At 41.7% G+C, this 20,949-nt stretch overlaps 1 protein-coding gene and 1 long non-coding RNA gene across 7 annotated transcripts; both read left to right on the top strand.

The window, feature by feature from the left end:
* Window positions 1-92: 92 nt before the first annotated feature.
* Window positions 93-10,686, top strand: LOC109902132 (dehydrodolichyl diphosphate synthase complex subunit DHDDS-like). 6 transcript variants are annotated; one of them, XM_031786620.1, is made up of 10 exons: window positions 114-347; window positions 891-993; window positions 4,872-4,952; window positions 5,079-5,195; window positions 6,982-7,124; window positions 8,755-8,871; window positions 9,244-9,345; window positions 9,508-9,622; window positions 9,913-10,020; window positions 10,244-10,686. In XM_031786620.1, exons 3-10 carry the CDS (start codon window positions 4,890-4,892, stop codon window positions 10,484-10,486), a joined length of 1,008 nt encoding a protein of 335 aa, XP_031642480.1. In that variant the 5' UTR covers window positions 114-347; window positions 891-993; window positions 4,872-4,889; the 3' UTR covers window positions 10,487-10,686. The 6 variants fall into 6 exon arrangements, with proteins under 6 accessions (XP_031642477.1, XP_020353827.1, XP_031642480.1 ...); XM_031786618.1 differs by having other exon boundaries at window positions 891-1,093; XM_031786621.1 differs by having other exon boundaries at window positions 288-359.
* A 3,243-nt stretch (window positions 10,687-13,929) lies between these two features.
* LOC109902133 (uncharacterized) lies at window positions 13,930-17,760 on the top strand. The gene is made up of 6 exons (XR_002256829.2): window positions 13,930-14,232; window positions 15,593-15,613; window positions 15,967-15,996; window positions 16,103-16,153; window positions 16,484-16,534; window positions 17,076-17,760. It is a non-coding gene; the product is annotated as an uncharacterized LOC109902133 (long non-coding RNA).
* The last annotated feature ends 3,189 nt before the right edge of the window (window positions 17,761-20,949 follow it).

Raw genomic sequence — 20,949 nt, 5'->3', positions numbered from 1 at the left:
ATTCAAACAACCAACGCTTGATGATTATTTGAATCAGCTGTGTAGTGTTAGGGAAAAATACAAAACGGGGTCCCCCGGACGGAGTTTGGGAAACCCCTAACCCTTACCTATTTTAAATTCCACTTCAGTAGGGACGTCTCAAGATCCCAGATAGCACTGAGTCCAATTTGAAACCTATCCAGTAAATGTTTAAATATCCTATTCGACCCACAGAACATCAATTTACCCGAACAACTTTCCTGTCAATCCACATGCAGAGAAATCTGTACAAACAGTTCCAGGCGGAAATGGTCGGTCTTTTGAATACGTCACTCCGTCGAATAAGGAAGGGGACGTCATCTTAAACTGTGAGTTGGAAGGTTTGTGAAATATGTAAAAAATACGGCTCATAATGTTGATAATTCATGATCTCTTTCAACAATATGAATGAAATCGACCATTTTAGTGCAAAGTGCAATTGCTTTGTACATTTCAAACAGTGTTCATCATTGGTTATCGCTCCCTGTCCGGTTTGATTGATTGAGTTGTGTTAGCTAGCTAGCTACCGTAGCTATGTTAACTGTGTAGCTATCCCAGACTTGATCTACATGAATCAGAGATGCATAGTCATATAGCTAGTTATCAGAATATTAATTGTTAAATATATCCCGTTTATTTATGCATGCATGCATGGAGACTAATGGCGCGTGTATCAGAACTAATCAGAATAGTGGGGTACGAAATCATTAACACCCTTAAAGATAAGCAGAAATGGCTCTAAAATATATAATTCAAATATTGAGCTATATTGTATGCTCAACATTTTTTGTAAATTATATTATTATATACTAATACAATTGCTCAGAGAAATACATTTTGTTTAACAAGTAACACATGTTTTTCTCAAAAAGGCAAGGGTCAACATGATTGACTCCCTTGTTCTGGTAGCCTGGCCGGTAGGCGCGTTTGGCCAGTAACCGAAAGTTTGCTGGATTGAATCCCGGAGCTGACAAGGTAAAAATCGGTTGTTCTGCCCCTGGGAAAGGCAGTTAACCCCCAACAAAAACTGCCCCCCAGGAGCCGACGATGTGGATGTCTACCAACATATTTTACAGTAGGTATGGGGTTATTTTCTGCTGATGCATTCTCATTGACGCCAAACTAGTGTTGCACGGTAAACCGAAACTTAAGTACTTAAAAAAAAATAGAACATGAAAAAAGGTACTATAATTGTTTTAAACGTTCGGTACTTATATAAATTGTCTCATGTCATCTACTGCATGAGAGAGGAACAAGTCTGTCTATCAGGGCAGCTGATGTCCCATTATAGCGCGAGCGCTTCATACCTGCTTCACTTACTCATTGCTAGCTCTAGCCTGTCCTGAGCACTGCACTCACTGGGAGTCTTGGCTGCATCACGTTAGCGCCACACTTATGCTGCACAGAAGTTAACACACTTAAATAATGCAACACCGCAACTGTTAATTACTGTTCACAAAACAATGTTCATTACAGGCTAGAACACTTTACAATGCAATAAGATACCAGTAGCTCAGGCTGGTCTCATAGACTAGACATGAATCCAGGACACTCAAATTAGTATGATATGTTTGGTATGGTTACATAAGGTAGGAAAACACGAAAGCAGGGTGGTTGGTTGAGGTGGATGGGTGTTCGATTCTCATCATGGACAATTTTAGCTAATTATCAGCTACTTATTACTTTTTAGCTACTTTGCATGTTAGCTAAGCCTAACCCTTTTAGCAAACCCTTCCCCTAAACCTTTAACAGGAGATTCCCTGATCCACCTCTACGCAGACGACACCATTCTGTATACTTCTGGCCCTTCCTTGGACACTGTGCTATCTAACCTCCAAACGAGCTTCAATGCCATACAACACTCCTTCCGTGGCCTCCAACTGCTCTTAAATGCTAGTAAAACCAAATGCATGCTTTTCAACCATTCGCTACCTGCACCCGCACGCCCGACCAGCATCACCACCCTGGATGGTTCCGATCTGGAATATGTGGACATCTATAAGTACCTAGGTGTCTGGCTAGACTATAAACTCTCCTTCCAGACTCATATCAAACATCTCCAATCTAAAATCAAATCTAGAGTCGGCTTTCTATTCCGCAACAAAGCCTCCTTCACTCACGCCGCCAAACTTACCCTAGTAAAACTGACTATCCTAAAATAACTTCCAATACTCTACTCAGCAAACTGGATGCAGTTTATCACAGTGCCATCCTTTTTATTACAAAAGCACCTTATACCACCCACCACTGCAACCTGTATGCTCTCGTCGGCTGGCCCTCGCTACATATTCGTCGCCAGACCCACTGGCTCCAGGTCATCTACAAGTCCATGCTAGGTAAAGCTCCGCCTTATCTCAGTTCACTGGTCACGATGGCAACACACACCTGCTGGAGCGCGTGCTACGGGTGGATCTCACTGATCATCCCTAAAGCCAACACCTCATTTGGCCGCCTTTCCTTCCAGTTCTCTGCTGACTGTGACTGGAACAAATTGCAAAAATCGCTGAAGTTGGAGACTTATCTCCCTCACCAACTTTAAACATCTGCTATCTGAGCAGCTAACCGATCGCTGCAGCTGTACATAGTCCACCGGTAAATAGCCCACCCAATTTACCTACCTCATCCCCATACTGTTTTTATTTATTTACTTTTCGGCTCTTTTGCACACCAGTATCTCTACCTGCACATGACCATCTGATCATTTATCACTCCAGTGTTAATCTGCAAAATTGTATTTATTTGCCTACCTCTTCATGCCTTTTGCACACAATGTATATAGACTCTTTTTTTTTTTTCCTACTGTGTAATTGACTGGTTAATTGTTTACTCCATGTGTAACTCTGTTGTTGTCTGTTCACACTGCTATACTTTATCTTGGCCAGGTCGCAGTTGTAAATGAGAACTTGTTCTCAACTAGCCTACCTGGTGAAATACATTTTAAAAATAAAACTTCTTACCTTAACCCTCAATAACTCAATACATGCACACACTCCTATTGAATATGCATTCACCTGTATTGTGAATAGGCCTAGACTACATCTTGATTTACCCAGTTTATCAATTGTGATTTACAATTCAAATAAATGATTACCATTATGTTGTTATGTAGTTGGATTGGTAAAAACAAAGTCAAATTGATTGTATACTATCATTCATTCATTAATGCAGGGCTCTCCAACCCTGTTCCTGGAGAGCTACCATCCTATAGGTTTTTCCGTCCAACATCAGTTGCAACTAACCTAATTCAGCTTATCAACCAGCTAATTATTAGAATAATTTGCTCTAGATTAAGGTTGGCGCAAAAACCTACAGGACGGTAGCTCTCCAGGAACCGGGTTGGAGAGCCCTGTGTTAATGCATGCATGGCTGTCTATGAAACATTTAAAATGTAATGATATTGAACTCAGAAGATCTGTCTGGATCAAGTGCCATTCTGTGACTTTGGCTAATATGCCTTCTTGTTTTGCCGTGGTATCGTTTTGGTAGCAAGTATCGCGATGGTATCGAGTATCGTGATACTAAACCTGGTATCGAACAAAGTCAAAATTCTGGTATCATGACAACATTACGCCAAACCCACCACTGGTGTGTGCGTGACCAAATAGCTCTATGTTCATGTCATTGGACCAAAGCACCTGTTCCAATCCAAGTGCCCGTGCTGTTTAGCAAACTCGAGGCATTTCCATTTGTTGGGCGACATGAAAATAGAGCTCTTTGGCCACACACACACTAGTGGTGGGTTTGGTGTCTAAATGAGAATGCATAAGTAGAAAATAACCCCTATGGTAAAATGTGGTGGTGGGTCTTTGATGTTATGGGGCTATTTTGCTTCCACTGCTTCCTTGTTAAGGTCAACAGCTAAACCTGGTTGCCTCTTCCAGGAGGTTAAAACTTGGCTGTAAGTGAATCTTCCCACAAGACAATAACCCCAACCAGACTTCAAAATCCATAAAGAAATGGTTAATTGACCAGAAATCTATATTTTGCAATGGACATCTCAGTCTCTGGACATAAACCCCATTTGAAAACCTGTGGTTTGAATAGAGTACCACAGTATGAGTCATAATACCCAAAAACCTAGAGGTCAAACGGAAATGGTTCCAATCGTTCAGCTCCGGACCATTTCCCTGTTTGAGCTCTAGGTATTATGACACCTCCACTGTGGGGGTCTATTGAAGAGGGCAGTCCATAAGCGCAGACAAAGGATATCAAGGATCTGGAAGGATTATGTATGGAGGAATGGTCTAAGATCCCTCCCAATGTCTTCTCCAAAAAGGGCTCCGTGCCATTATCCCCACAAGTTGAGGTATTGAAAGGTATTCACAACTGGGGTGTCAATCATTTTGACCCCTACCTTTTTATTGAGAAAAAAAAGTATTACTTGTTAAACAAAATAGCTTTCTCCGAGCAATTGTGTTAGTATAAAATTATATAATTTCCCAATTTTTTGGAGCATACAATATAGCTCAGTATTTGAATTATTTATTTTATACAGTCATTTCTGCTCTTCTTTATCAAGGGTGCCAATCATTTTACACCTCCCTGTACGTCTGGTATGTGGTAAAAGTCCCCTGTAGCACAGCTCAAGACTAGAAAGTAGTGGCCTCTGAAGACCTTATCCTACTAATTGTCGATGAATGCACTGCTGTTACGTTTGTTGTTGCACCCCACTTAACTAGGCCTATGCTCTATATGTAACTATGCTACATACCTCTCACTACTGTGTCTCATGCAGCCCATGGCTATACAAACCAGGGACTGCTGGATTTGTCATACAAGCCTAACGGCTAACCTTGTTCATAACTTGCTTGTTTATAGGTATCTGTATGTGTATGTAATGCATATCTCCACAGGGGTGTCAGAGTTTAAATATGTCGTGGATAAGGGAAGGTGAATTGAACCTCATTGAGAAGCTCTCAGCCAACATACTGAAGGTATGACTCACTATTTGCAAATGCATCCCTTCTGAGGATATTTGAATTAATTAAATCACAACCACATTTTCATGATATGTAATATGGTTCGATCTGTATGGAATTCCACCCCCTGGTCTCTCCCAGGCTGGCCCGATGCCCAAACATGTGGCCTTTATCATGGATGGCAACCGGCGCTACGCCCGCAAGCGTCAGGTGGAGCGCCAGGAGGGACACACACAGGGTTTTGACAAACTGGCAGAGGTGAGGTTCCCAGGAGACATCGGTGTCATGTCATGATGTAGTTATTGTTCGTTCTATCATAGTTGTTCTCATTCATGCTGTCTCTTTTGCATGAGCTTTCACAAGTAGGCAACTGCACTTCAACCATATTCTTCACCATTACCATCATAACATGTATTTGTATAGGGCTGTCACCAAATACATTAGAAATACAGTGGGGAGAACAAGTATTTGATACTGTCGGTTTTGCAGGTTTTCCTACTTACAAAGCATGTAGAGGTCTGTCATTTTTATCATTAGGTACACTTCAACTGTGAGAAGGAATCTCAAAAGAAAATCACATTGTATGATTTTTAAGTAATTAATTTGCATTTTATTGCATGACATAAGTATTTGATCACCTACCAACCAGTAAGAATTCCGGCTCTCACAGACCTGTTAGTTTTTCTTTAAGATGCCCTCCTGTTCTCCACTCATTACCTGTATTAACTGCACCTGTTTGAACTTGTTTCCTGTATAAAAGACACCTGTCCACACACTCAATCAAACAGACTCCAACCTCTCCACAATGGCCAAGACCAGCGAGCTGTGTAAGGACATCAGGGTTAAATTGTAGATCTGCACAAGGCTGGGATGGGCAACAGGACAATAGGCAAGCAGCTTGGTGAGAATGCAACAACTGTTGGCGCAATTATTAGGAAATGGAAGAAGTTCAAGATGACGGTCAATCACCCTCGGTCTGGGGCTCCATGCAAGATCTCACCTGGTGGGGCATCAATGATCATGAGGAGGGTGAGGGATCAGCCCAGAACTACACGGCAGGACCTGGTCAATGACCTGTAGAGAGCTGGGACCACAGTCTCAAAGAAAACCATTAGTAAAACACTACGCCGTCATGGATTAAAATCCTGCAGCGCACACAAGGTCCCCCTGCTCAAGCCAGCGCATGTCCAGGCCCGTCTGAAGTTTGCCAATGACCATCTGGATGATCCAGAGGAGGAATGGGAGACGGTCATGTGGTCTGATGAGACAAAAATAGAGCTTTTTGATCTAAACTCCATCACCGTGTTTGGAGGAAGAAGGATGAGTACAACCCCAAGAACACCATGCCAACCGTGGAGGTGGAAACATCATTCTTTGGGGATGCTTTTCTGCAAAGGGGACAGGACGACTGCACCGTATTGAGGGGAGGATGGATGGGGCCATGTATTGCAAGATCTTGGCCAACAACCTCCTTCCCTCAGTAAGAGCATTGAAGATGGGTCAGGGCTGGGTCTTCCAGCATGAAAACGATCCGAAACACACAGCCAGGGCAACTAAGGAGTGGCTCCGTAAGAAGCATCTCAAGGTCCTGGAGTGGCCTAGCCAGTCTCCAGACCTGAACCCAATAGAAAACCTGAAGGATCTGGAGACTGTCTGTATGGAGGAGTGGGCCAAAATCCCTGCTGCAGTGTGTGCAAATCTGGTCAAGAACTACAGAAAACATATGATCTCTGTAATTGCAAACAAAGGTTTCTGTACCAAATATTAAGTTCTGCTTTTCTGATGTATCAAATACTTATGTCATGCAATAAAATGCAAATTAATTACTTAAAAATCATACAATGTGATTTTTTTGGATTTTGTTTTCGATTCTGTCTCTCACAGTTGATGTGTACCTATGATAAAAAATTACAGACCTCTACATGCTTTGTAAGTAGGAAACACTGCTGATTTTTCAGGTTATCAAATACTTGTTCTCCCCACTGTACATTCTACTCTCATGTTGGCTTTACTGGTGATCAACCTTGGTGGCTCCTTCCTCTAGACACTACGCTGGTGCCTGAACCTGAGCATCCATGAGGTCACGGTGTATGCCTTCAGCATCGAGAACTTCAAGCGGTCTAAAGACGAGGTGGACGGCCTCATGGAGCTGGCCAAGCAGAAGTTCATCAGACTGCTAGAAGAACAGTGAGTGTCAGATCCGAGGAGCCAGAGTGCTGCCATTAAAGATGCATAGGTGTATGAGACTCAGTTGAGTGGGAGAGAAAGCAGCATAGATACCTTACAATCTCGACAAGGAGGATGTCTCAGTAATTGGCCCAGGGTGTCACTTGGCGCCAGACAACGTGACCTGGAAGATTTAAATTCACCTGCCATTTGAGAAATTTACTGGAGCTATGACTAGGGAAGTAAATGTGCCAAAATTATATAAACTGCTCCTGTCTATACAGAAATGAATACAAATCATTCAAAATACTTCACCAGAAAGCATGACTTAGCCGCAGAAGAATCGAGGATCATTATCTTTAAAAAATTGCTGTGGATTGTTTCAAATTACAAGCTGGTATGCCTATGCCTATTTGGGACTCATTCAATGTGGGCAGTGAGCGTGGAAATAGGCCTTGCTGAATATTGAGTTGTGGTTGTCAGTGAAAAGTATCTAAAATATGTGTGAAGATAAAGTGTCTTGGGTATCATTTAAAATGTTGCGACGGGGGGGGTGTAATAAAGACTACTAAAACTATAGTTCCTCACAGTAGGCTATTTTAAACAATCTTTCCCTCGATAATCACCAAGCGTCGGTGTGATTGAGCAAAATATAATGATCGTATGAGCCCATATATCCAGTTCTAACTTCATAAAACACTGTACACTTTTCCCTTAGGCAAAAGCAGCTGTCTCACTAGCGCGGGAAACTCTAAGGGCCTGGAATAGGCTAGTTGATAAGATGTTGCAAGTTCACTAGCGAAAGCGTCGGGCCAGATCCAGTGATTTTAGCTGCCAATGGATCATCAATGTGTCCATATGGCAGAGGCAGGTGCTCTCGCATTAGTAGAATTTTAACTTAGATTTTTATCCTTTTAATTTTTGATTTGTATGATTTTGAGAAACGAAAGCGTTATTATTGAAATGAAACTGTTAAATGAAAATGCGCATATAAAAATCAGAATTGGTAGAAATGGTTGGATAAATTGTAAGCTTCCCCAAACTTAAATCACGCGCTGTCTATAAGATATTTGTAAAAGAATTGCCTCCACGTTTCCATGGTCTGATTGTGGCTATAGGCTACTTTGCAGCAATCTTTTATTTGTATAAATTATTTTACCTTTATTGAACTAGGCAAGTCAGTTAAGTACAAATTCTTATTTACAATGACGGCCTACCCCGGCCAAACCCGGGGTAGGCTTGTGCGCCGTCCTATGGGACATGCCTCATAATATGAAGTAAAACATGCAGAGTTCAAACAATAAGTATGTTTTTAAAATGCATACTGCCTCCAGCTTATAAATGCAGCAACCAGCTGAGTAGTCGCAGGAGACATCCCTCTCAAAATAGTCTCTTTATGCTGTGTGCGTGTGGTAGTTGTTGAATTAATAAGATACATGACGACTAACGAAAATACACACACCAATTGAATTCCACAAAATTATGCAAATTAACCTATAGACCGACTGGTGTTTCCTTAAATTATTTTACAATGGGGTCATTTTGGCCGGCAACAGTTTTATTTATCATCTGTTCCTTTTTTGTGGCGGAACTAAAAGCCAGCAATTGAAGGAAACCCTGACTTGGCCATGTCTGCTCTCTTTCAATCCAGGGATAATCTGGAGAAGCATGGGGTGTGCATCCGGGTGTTGGGAGACCTGACACTACTGCCTCTGGACCTGCAGCAGCACATAGCCCGGGCTGTGGTGGCCACCAGGACTCATAACAAGTAGGTATCGCCACCTCATCATCCTGCTGTTCCTCACGTCTCTGAGGTGGCTGTGAGCTTGTGTGCAGCCATCTGAAAAACATTGCCGTTTTGACAAATGCGTCAAGGTTTACTGCAGATGCTGGACTGCAGTTGTTTATAATGCAATGCAATTTCTATATGCGTAAAACAACACATGGGCTTCTGTTCAGTCATCGAAGATGTCTTCAGGAGTGGCTACTTACAGCTGTAATAACTCATTCATTAACGGACCACCCTCTTTTGCCAACAGATGCTTTCTGAACGTGTGCTTTGCCTACACCTCAAGACATGAAATCGCTAATGCCGTCGGAGAGACTCATTCATTAACGGACCACCCTCTTTTGCCAACAGATGCTTTCTGAACGTGTGCTTTGCCTACACCTCAAGACATGAAATCGCTAATGCCGTCGGAGAGATGGCTTGGGGCGTGGAGCAGGGACTTATCAAATCCAGGTATACTACTTCAACAGAGATTCAGAAGAGGAATATTACATAAGAGTGCATTCATGGCCCTCAAATATAATTGTTACATTTGCATAATCACAGATCTAGATTTGTTTTCTGAATTGTTTTTTCTGCTCATTTCTATTGTCTTGTCTCGGTTGTTGTGTCCAGTGATGTGTCGGAGGCCCTGCTGAGTCGGTGTCTGTACAGCAGTAACTCTCCCAATCCTGACCTGCTCATTCGCACGTCTGGAGAGGTGCGACTCAGTGACTTCCTGCTGTGGCAGGTAAGGAGAAAGACACTCCTTACGGTTTCCAGCGTGATGTTGAATGCTAATGAGATTAGCCTCTTGCCTAGCATCCTCTTTGGTAAGGACAAGACCTACTTCCTGTTCAGTGACTTCACTGATAGACAATGGACCCTCTGGTTTAGCTGCCTCCCCCACTACCTCGTGACTTATTCTTTGTAAATGTAGGCTGTCTGGTGTTACCCATGGGGATTATTCAGTGGGGTGAAATGTTTATAGAACGCTGCAGACAGAAATTGAATATTTTTTTGTCTGTGCTATTTCTGCAGACGTCCCACTCCTGCTTAGTGTTCCAGTCAGTCCTGTGGCCAGAGTACTCCTTCTGGAACCTGTGTGATGCCATTCTGCAGTATCAGCTCAATCACAGACCTCTTCAGGTATGATCTCTTTCCTTCATTCATCCCCCACATACAGTACATTCCACCGTACGATATTTATCCAATCTCTAAACGTGTGTGCCTTTTTGCCACATTCTTTCAAGTTGCATTTCCAGAATTGAGCGAGAATTCATTAGAAGGATCATCTGAATACCTGTAGTAAACTACTGTGTTGTATGGAACACTGATCTGCTTGAATGACTGATCCCTATGTATGCTGCAGAAAGCCAGAGATCAACACAGAGAGGGACAGGCCCTACAGCAGCATGAGGCAGACCGGGCCTGTTTAGCAGACCTCCTACAGCACCACGGCAATGGAAAGCCCCTGGATGCCCAGAGGAGACAGGAAGCACTGCTCAACTACACTGCCAGCCGAGAGGAACGGGTTCAGGACTTCCTTGGTGCACTCCAGCACAAGAGAGACTCCTTCCTTACTGACTTAACCAGCCAAGCTGCTCTGGCATAAATATGGGATGAGGAACATAATGCTCCCCATCTTGAATTGGGGGAGCAATCTCAAAGTGCTGAGTGGTTTTAAACTTCTTATTTTGTATGAGTGATTTTACCCCTATGGGGCTGTATGTGTGATATTTATGTGTATATTCTAAAAGACAAGTCTGATCAAAGTCTAATAAAAAGAGAAGTCTGGTAAAGAGCTAATAATTATATAAGTTCTGTAAAATCTGTCCGTCAAATGCATGCCATAGATATTCTTGTTGGATTGATATTCACAATGAAATCTGAGTACTCGCTCCCAGAGAAGATACACATCGGAGGCAACCATTTACCACAGCACCAGCTACACTACATGACCAAAGGTATGTAGACAACTGCTCGTCAAACATCTCATTTCAAACTCATGGGCATTAATATGCGGCAGGTAACCTAGTGGTTAGAGTGTTGGGCCCGTAACTGAAACGGTTGCTAGAACGAATCCCTGAGCTGACAAGGTAAAAATCTGTCATTCTGCTCCTGAACAAGGCCGTCATTGTAAATAAGAATTTGTTCTTTACTGACCTGCCTAGTTAAATAAAAAATGTAAAAAACATGGCGGTGGGCCCCCTTTGCTGCTATAACAGCTTCCATTCTTCTGGGAAGGCTTTCCACTAGATGTTGGAACATTGCTGCGTGGACTTGCTTCCATTCAGCCACGAGCATTAGTAAGGTCCGGTACTGATGTTGGGCGATTAGGCCTGTCTTGAAATTGACGTTCGATGGGGTTGAGGTCAGGTCTTTGTGCAGTCCAGTCATGTTCTTCCACACTGATCTCGACAAACCATTTGTGTATGGACCTCGCTTTGTGCATGGGGGCATTGTTATGCTGAAACAGGAAAAGGCCTTCCCCAAACTGTTGCCACAAAGTTGGAAGCACAGACTCGTCTAGAATGTCATATGCTGTAGCCTTAAGATTTCCCTTCACTGGAACTAAGGGGCCTAGCCTGAACCATGAAAAACAGCCGCTGACCATTATTTCTCCAACCTTTACAGTTCTGCCAAACCCAGATTAGTTCGTCCGACTGCCAGATGGTGAAGTGTGATTTGTGAGCCGTTGTTGCTCCTAGACATTTCCACTTCACAATAACAACACTTAATGTTGACCAGGGAAGCTCAAGCAGGGTAGAAAGTTGACAAACTGACTTGTACAACGTTGCAATTCACAGCTCTTCAGTAAGGCCATTCTACTGCCAATGTTTGTCTATGGAGATTGCATGGCTGTGTGCTCGATTTTAATACAGCTGTCAACAATGGTTGTGGCTGAAATAGCCGACTCCAGTTTTGGAGGAGTGTCCAGATACTTTTGTGTATATAAACATCCTCTCACTGTCAACTGCTTTTATTTTCAGCAAACTTAACATGTGTAAATATTTGTATGAACATGACAAGATTAAACAACTGAGACACAAACTGAACAAGTTCCACAGACATGTGACTAACAGAAATGGAATAATGTGTCCCTGAACAAAGGGGGGGTCAAAAGTAACAGTCAGTATCTGGTGTGGCCACCAGCTGCATTAAGTATTGCAGTGCATCTCCTCCGCATGGACTGCACCAGATTTGCCAGTGAGGTGTTACCCCACTCTTCCAAGGCACCTGCAAGTTCCCGGACATTTCTGGGGGGGAATGGCCCTAGCCCTCTGATCCAACAGGTCCCAGACGTGCTCAATGGGATTGAGATCCGGGCTCTTAGCTGGCCATGGCAGAACACTGACATTCCTGTCTTGCAGGAAATTACGCACAGAACGAGCAGTATGGCTGGTGGCATTGTCATGCCGGAGGGTCATGTCAGGATGAGCCTGCAGGAAGGGTACCACATGAGGGAGGAGGATGTATTCCCTGTAACGCAAAGCTTTGAGATTGCCTGCAATGACAACAAGCTCAGTCCGATGATGCTGTGACACCTCCCCAGACCATGACAGACCCTCCACCTTCAAATCGATCCCGCTCCAGTGTACAGGCCTCGGTGTAACACTCATTCCTTCGATGATCAGCGCGAATCCGACCATCACCCCTGGTGAGACAAAAACGTGACTCGTTAGTGAAGAGCACTTTTTGCCAGTCCTGTCTGGTCCAGTGACGGTGGGTTTGTGCCCATAGGCGACGTTGTTGCTGGTGATGTCTGGTGAGGACCTGCCTTTACAACAGGCCTACAAGCCCTCAGTCCAGCCTCTCTCAGCCTATTGCGGACAGTCTGAGCATCGATGGAGTGATTGTGCATTCCTGGTGTAACCTGAGCAGTTGTTGTTGCCATTCTGTACCTGTCCCGCAGGTGTGACATTTGGATGTACCGATCTTGTGCAGGTGTTGTTACACGTGGTCTGCCACTGCAAGGTCGATCAGCTGTCCGTCCTGCCTCCCTGTAGCGCTGTCTTAGGCGTCTCACAGTTTGGACATTGCAATTTACTGCCCTGGCCACATTTGCAGCATACCTAAGGCACGTTCATGCAGATGAGAAGGGACCCTGGGCATCTTTCTTTTGGTGTTTTTCAGAGTCAGTAGAAAGGCCTCTTTAGTGTCCTAAGTTTTCATAACTGTGACCTTAATTGCTTACCGTCTGTAAGCTGTTAGTGTCTAAACGACCGTTCCACAGGTGCATGTTCATCAATTGCATGGGAAACAGTGTTTAAATGCATTACAATGAAGATCTGTGAAGTTTTTGGGGATTTTTACGAATTTTTACGAATTATCTTTGAAAGATAGGGTCCTGAAAAGGGGACGTTTCTTTTATTGCTGAGTTTATAGTGTATGTGTGCTGGACTGGTCAAGTCCAATTTTCAATGAATGTCATTGTGCAATAACTGTTATGGCCATGGATGCCCATATTTGACATGTAAAACAACTATATTTTTACCAGGTTTCTTTATCTTGCTGAATAAACGTGTTTGTTAATTTAGTTTAATGTTCATTTACATTACTTATATTCATAACAAATTGTACCATCCGAATGGATGATTTTTAAAAACTTTTTATAGTCTTGTTTTATATTGTATCATTGACGGGGTGATGCACACTGCAGACACAAAGTTTCTAAACTCAGAGGGGCAACATCGCGAGACTGCCGGGAATGCTTGTGAAGCAGACAAGGCTGGGGTTTTGGGTTAAAGAAGTCAAAAGAGTAGTGAAACATTCTTCTTTAGCCGTTAATTTTCTGGAAATGTATGTACAACCTATAAACGACCCAATGTAATTAAGTAGTTGAACATGTTATTATCCCAACTTCGTGAAATTGACCAATTGACACGTTTTCATTTGATTTGATGGCCTGTAAATGCGCAGTTCGGCGCGAGACAAACCTGAGACAAGATTGTGTTTCTGCGCATGAGTTTAGCAAGCCAACGTCTCCATGACATCGCCTACAAGCGTGATCGGTGATTTTGATTGGAGAAGCAGGTTCTCCCTATACTGTACTGACTTTGCTGCAGAAACCACGCCACCTTGTTACAGCCGTGGTATTTATCATGCACTATCTCTTTAAGAAAATGGAGACGCCCACAAGCACGTGATTTGTCTTCATCCAATGTATGACTTAAAATATAAAAACTGGTTCAAACCGGTTTCTATCTTATATTTTACATTCGGTCATTATTTTACATTCACCATTGTTGCATTGCTAACGTGGCTAGAAGAGCTTAGTGAGATAGCCAACAACTCACATTAAAAAAAAAAAAATTCTGTTGCAATTCCCGAACAATCATCAACATGCCTAAAAGAAAGGTAAGGAATCCTTAATTTTACGGCTAACAAATATATTTGTATTATTATTGTTTTGCTTGCATCTTGCCGTTTTTAAATTGCATTTGGTCTCTTCATCAGTACTGTATGTCGTCGTTTAGAAATGGCGGCAAAATGGGTCATCCTCTCAACGCAGTTATAAATATATTCCTTTAAAAAAAAATACAATTACATAAGAAATAAGGTGGAAAGATATTAACCATATTTATTAAGATTATTCGTCCTACATTGAGCATACCTATGACTAGTCCATGCACTCAAAAGCTAAGTACGATTTGTGCATCACGCGCTTGGTGCTTCTTGGAAGTTGTGCAGAAGCTCACGGGGCTCAACTGAGATATTTCATACATGTAAACGATTTAACTATTAATATGTGTAGTTCAATGTGCTGCCTGTGAGCATCTCGGTGTCTAGTTTTCTAATCATTTTGAGGCAGGCTTGAATCAGTGAGCCACAAAAATTGGTGGGAAAAGATGCTTGGTCGTTTTTCAATAGTTTGCGCCCGACGCAACGCTTAAATGCAATCATATGAATCCTCTACTTTACCAGCTAATACTAATTCCTTGCTAATGCATTTTTTTCCCCAACTAACATTAGTTGGAGTTAACGTTAACTTCAGTCCATTTACCTTGGCACTGAAAATTTCAACGTCAGGCTGCCATCTTTGCATAGCCAACATTAGTTAGCATCTCTAATGTGAATGTACAAGCAGCATATGCGCGGGTGCTTTTCAATGACCTTTTCTATTGGGTTTATCGTTGAACCTCAAAGTTATAAAAAAAAATATATTTTCCAAATTAAACACATCACTGCATCTTTAGCCGCATTAACTTCGTCGAAATAATGTTGCTAGGTAGATTTATTGAGCGCGAACTTCATCTTGTTGACGGCTGTCGAGCGCGAATTGACGCAAAACAAAGGAAGTGCCAAGCGCGCCCGACTGTTGTGACAGGACAGATTTGAATTTGAATATGCGCGGGAATTCATTCGAAGTCAGAAGTAGCCAAGAACAGCGGAAATGTAGGTCATAAAAAATGTATGGCTCTCTCGCCCACTGTGGTGTATGTAATCCGTTATGCAAAATATACATTATACAAAAGCCCAGCATGTTCTCTGGGAATGTGATGCTTCATTTTGATCAAAGGGGCCCTCCATAGAATAAGAGAGGGCAACAATGGACATAACACCTGCTCCAGTTATCTTACTTTTTTGAAAAGGACCTATGCTGTACTATGATACATTAGCTAAATTTATTTATTATTCAGTGTATTTAAAAGTTGCTTTCTGAATTAATTTCCTCCCAGTTTCTAAAGATTTTCCTTATGCTTTTTCTTGTTTTCAGAATGCTACCAAGGGAGATGAGGTATGCATACAAATATTCACAATATTAATTCTAAACTTTAACTCAACTACAACTTATAAATGCTGTATAGGCTGTTCATAAAGTCTTGAGACCTCAATTAGGTCTACATAAATGCTTCACGGATCATTTGTTAACACTTATATACATAAAGGGTGATATGAAAGGTTGGTGCTTTGTCAAATGTGCCATTACATCTTTGAACCCCTTTATAAAGCATGGCATTTGCTTATGAATTGTAATTTGTGGATACATCTATATCATCTTTATTCATTAAAAGTTGTAGTTTGTTTAAAGTGGGATCGTTATAGTAGTAACTGAGGCATTGCTAGATATGTAACGCGTTTCTTTTTCAGCCTGCAAGACGTTCAGCACGTTTGTCATCTGTAAGTAGTACCATTGACATAGGATACTTTAGGATCTGTACATTTATTTTTATTGCAAACTCATGTCTTACTTACACTAATTACCGTCTTGTTTCTTTTTTTGCAGAGACCCGCGCCAAAGCCTGCGGCCAAACCCAAAAAGGCGGCAGCACCCAAAGTATGTTAAATATTTGTTTAATCTGTCTTTTAATCAAGTTAAACTTGGAGTTCTTCAATGTGCTGTTTTCGCATCTAAAGTTTATTAGCAGTTGTGTTAACTCTTAGCCTAAGCGTTATTGATTCATGACCTTTGGCATCAACTCAGGTGTCCTATTTATTATATTGTTTTAACAGCCACATGAGGGAAAGCATCAGAAAAAAAAATTCAAATATTTGGCACTGCTGAGCATTTGACAAGATGCATAACATCTTGAAGGGAGTGAGAGGAGAGAGAATCCACTAACTCTTTCAATAGTCAACAGTGGCAAACGTGTTTTTTCTTCTTCAGAAGCCAGTCAAAGGAAAGAAGGCAGCTGAGAACGGTGATGCCAAGGCTGAGGTTTGTGTCCTGAAAGGATCTGTTTGCTATCTATTCAATGTTATTCTTCTCCCCCATTAGGGTTTAGATTTGGTTTTGCTTTAGGCTGTACATGACTTTATCTGCAATCCATCAGTCACCCTTACCACAAATAAACCACAGTGTCCCTTAATGGGGATGTGATTCATTCAGTCCACGCTATTACTTATTTGATGGGCGCTCAACTCAATGTGTGAATTGTGGATTTATATTAACCAAGCAGTTCTGTGGAAATTGTTATTAAGCTGTTATTACATAGAACCTCTGGACGCTATGTAATCTATTTGCTTTCTGCCCTGCTGGCATAAGTTAGTGCATGTAATTGAATCGATTTGAACAAAAATAAACTAATCCTTGGGGGGGGGGGGTATATTCGCAACAACAATACAGTAGGCCTATGGGGTTAGATGCACTTAAATATATGTATTTAGTTAGTTTCTTATTTTCTATTCTCTTGAAAATAACAGCTCAACGGTAACTTATGGCATACAAACAGTTTTTTTTGTTTTAATTATTTTTGTAGGTCTGAAATAAGTCCATTTCCCTCCCATTTCTAGGCGAAGGTTGAAGCCGCTGGAGACGCCAAATGAAGAACTGTTTGAAGTTGTGATCATTCTGTGTACTTGGTGACTGTACAGTTTAAAATAAGTATTTTTTACCAAGTTTTTTTTATATTAAAAGATATCATTTATAGTTCATTGTGGGCTTACATTTGACGTAATGAAGCTGTTCCAAGGGGTTGTCACGTTCATATCCATTTTTTTATGCCTTGTTTAAATGAATACCGTCCATATCCAGTCAAAAAAAACACACAAAAAAACTTCTAGCCCTGTTTTGTTTTTTTACTGCTGAATGTTATTTTCCAACATAAATCTAAACATTAAAGGCAGCTATAAAGTGTGTTTCTAAAAATGTTTAAGAGGAATAGGGTTTTTGCCACTCCTTTTAGTTTTTTATTGTACAAGTAATATGAATTAATTACATACCAAATGTTTTGAATCAACATCAGATCTTCTCATTCAGGAGACAAAAGACACCGTTTGAAAGTAATCACGAACTTGTATTAGGTCAACACACAAAATTAATAATGTGAACTTAATCATTTGTTCTATTGTTTATTTTATTAAATTGTTCTGTAAAAACAGTGGAAAGAGCTATTGTGACGCCTATGAAATTTTAAATGTTCTTGAATAAAATGATAAAAAGGCTATTTTTGCTTTAATTTAGACATCAATATAACATAGCAAATCATTATTCAGCAAACATTCTTTGTCACAGTTGTTGACATGCTAGTTTGCACAAATCCACACGTTTTCTAGATATGATACTTTCCTATTGGGCAGGGACAGCAACTGCTGTCCTCTCCTTCCTGTAAGAAAAATACATAGATAAAATCCATCCACTTGGATTACAATATTGATGCCTAACCCATCCATCCCTTTGATGCCCATAAAGGTAGTGCATGGTTTAGGGGTTATACAGTGCATTAGGAAAGTATTTCAGGCCACTTGACTTTTTACACATGGTTACGTTACAGCCTTATTCTAAAATGGAGGACAAGTATATTAGTGTCTAGTTTGAGAAACAGATGCCTCACAAGTCCTCAAGGAGCAGCTCCATTAAATAGTACCTGCAAAACACCAGGCTCAATGTCGACAGTGAAGAGGTGACTCGGATGCTGGCCTTCTAGGCAGAGTTGCTAAGAGAAAGCAATATCTCAGCCTGTCCAATAATATAGGAACTCTGCCTAGAAAGCCAGCATCCCGGAGGTGGTTTGCGGGTACTATTTAATGAAGCTGCCAGTTGAAGACTTGTGAGGCGTCTATTTCTCAAATTAGATACTCCAATGTACTTGTCCTCTTGCTCAGTTGTGCACCGGGGCCTCCCACTCCTCTTTCTATTCTGGTTAGAGCCAGTTTGCGCTGTTCTTTGAAGGAACTAGTACACCGCGTTGTACAAGATCTTCAGTTTCTTGGCAAATTCTTGCATGGAATAGCCTTAATTTCTCAGAATAAGAATAGACTGACGAGTTTCAGAAGAAATTTATTTGTTTTTGGCCAATTTTCAAACCCTCATGCTGATGCTCCAGACACTCAACTAGTCTAACGAATGCCAGTTTTATTGCTTCTTTAATCAGTACAACAGTTTTCAGCTATGCTAGCATAATTGCAAAAGGGTTTTCTAATGATCAATTATCCTTTTAAAATGGTAAACGTGCCATTGGAACACAGGAGTGATGATTGCTGATAATGGGCCTCTGTACGACTGTAGATATTCCATTAAAAATCTGCTGATTCCAGCTACAATAGTCATTTACAACATTAACAATGTCTACTCTTTCTGATCAATTTGATGATATTTTAATTGACAGAAAAATGTGTTTCTTTTAAAAAACAAGGACATTTCTAAGTGACCCCAAACTTTTGAATGGTAGTGTAAGTCTTCAGACCCTTTACTCAGTACTTTGTTGAAGTACCTTAGCAGTTATTACAGCCTAGAGTCTTCTTGGGTATGACGCTACAAGCTTGGCACACCTGTATTTGGGGAGATTCTTCTGCTGACCCTCTCAAGCTCTATCAGGTTGGATGGGGAGTGTTGCTGCACAGCTAATTTCAGGTCTCTCCAGAGATGTTCGATCGGGTTCATGTTCGGCCTTTGGCTGGGCCACTCAAGGACATTCAGAAACTTGTCCCGAAGCCTCGTCTTGGCTGTGTGCTTAGGGTCGTTGTCCTGTTGGAAGATGAACCTTCGCCGCAGTCTGAGGTCCTGAGCACTCTGGAGCAGGTTTTCATCAAGGATCTCTACTTTTCTCTGTTCATCTTTCCCTCGATCCTGACTGGGTCTCCCAGTCCCTGCTGCTAAAAAACATCCCCACAGTGTGATGGTGCCAGGTTTTCTCCAGACGTGACATTTGTCATGCAGGCCAAAGATTTCACTCTTGGTTTCATCAGCCCAGATAATCTTGTTTATCATGGTCTGAAAGCGGGCTGTCATGTGCCTTCCCTCTGGCCACTCTGTCATAAAGGCCTGATTGGTGGAGTGCTGCAGAGATGCATACATTCCCGAATGCACTAGAATCTGACTAGATTTCAATTTGACATGAGACATCAGTGTGATATCTTTTATCCTCCAATAGATGGCAGTGTCTGATCAGAATTAAGGGACTTTAGTCAGTGGCTTGCCTGTCCACCAGATGGCTTTCTTATCTCCAGCACTTTATAATTGACAGAAGGAGAGACCTGTTAGTGTTTTCAATTTACATACATTGTACTTAGAGTTATTATACATCCAACCATTTGCATCCCAAACTTTGCAACATCAGCATGGCTCGGCTCTAACACATTTTGGTAAATTAGAAGGATAGCCTCCCCATTCCAATGTGGGAATTAGGAAAAATAGCCAAAGCAAGTGGCTATATCTTTTCAACCAAATAGGAGAGTGTATGATGTGCCTCTCCCTACAGTGGGATGTCACACACAGACACAACACTCGCTCCACTGGCAAAAATATGTAAACCTGTGAGTGTTGCTATCCACAACACAAGCCTATACAGTACAAAACTAAGTCAGGGGAGGACTGTACAAACAGTCAGCAAAGAAGCAAAACATTGAAACATGTGGCCTTGACGCTGTCTATATGAGGGGTTGGCCTGTATGTCATGTATCAAAATGAACAGATGAGGATTTCACACTCCACTGTCATTCTGGTAAGGGATAGTGAAGGTGCTCTATATCGCGCAGGTCTCACACATTGGACTGGTGTGCACTTTTCAAATACTGTAGGCCTATTGAAATTCCCAATAGTCAGGAGGCACTTAATGGACAAGAAATGGGAATTAACATGAAAACAATGTGAAAGCAGACTTTTCAACTGAAAAGAAACATCCACTAAATATGTTATGAAAAAACAACTAGCGAGACATCACAAGGGATGGTAGTCCATCTCCACCCTGTGACGAGCATGAAGGGTGAGGCATCCTCAAAGACAAACGTTAAGCTATACACATAGGCCTACTAGCAGTTATTTGAGGGTGACTACCCAAATGGGACTAGCTGGGAAGAGGAGGGAGTGGGAAAGTTTCTCACAAGGAGAACAAATTATGGGGAGGGGAAAGCAACCTAAAAGGAAAGAGGAAGGTGGGGGGTTCCGAGAGTTCTGCTATTTGTTCTAGGATAGTGTTGACAAGAGGAATGGATATGAACATTCCAAATGTATTTAGGTCTATTTAAGCAATAAGGCATGAGGGGGTGTGGTATATGGCCAATATACCACAGCTAAGGGCTGTTCTTATGCACAACGCAATGTGGAGTGCCTGGATACCACCCTTAGCCGTGGTATATTGGCCATATACCACAAACCCCTGAGGTTCCTTATTGCTATTATAAACTGATTACCAA

Source organism: Oncorhynchus kisutch, linkage group LG13 (assembly GCF_002021735.2).
Source record: "Oncorhynchus kisutch isolate 150728-3 linkage group LG13, Okis_V2, whole genome shotgun sequence".
In the NCBI taxonomy this organism is placed as follows: domain Eukaryota; kingdom Metazoa; phylum Chordata; class Actinopteri; order Salmoniformes; family Salmonidae; genus Oncorhynchus; species Oncorhynchus kisutch.
Note: the sequence above shows the minus strand (reverse complement) of the source record. Positions and strands in the feature narration are given on the sequence as shown.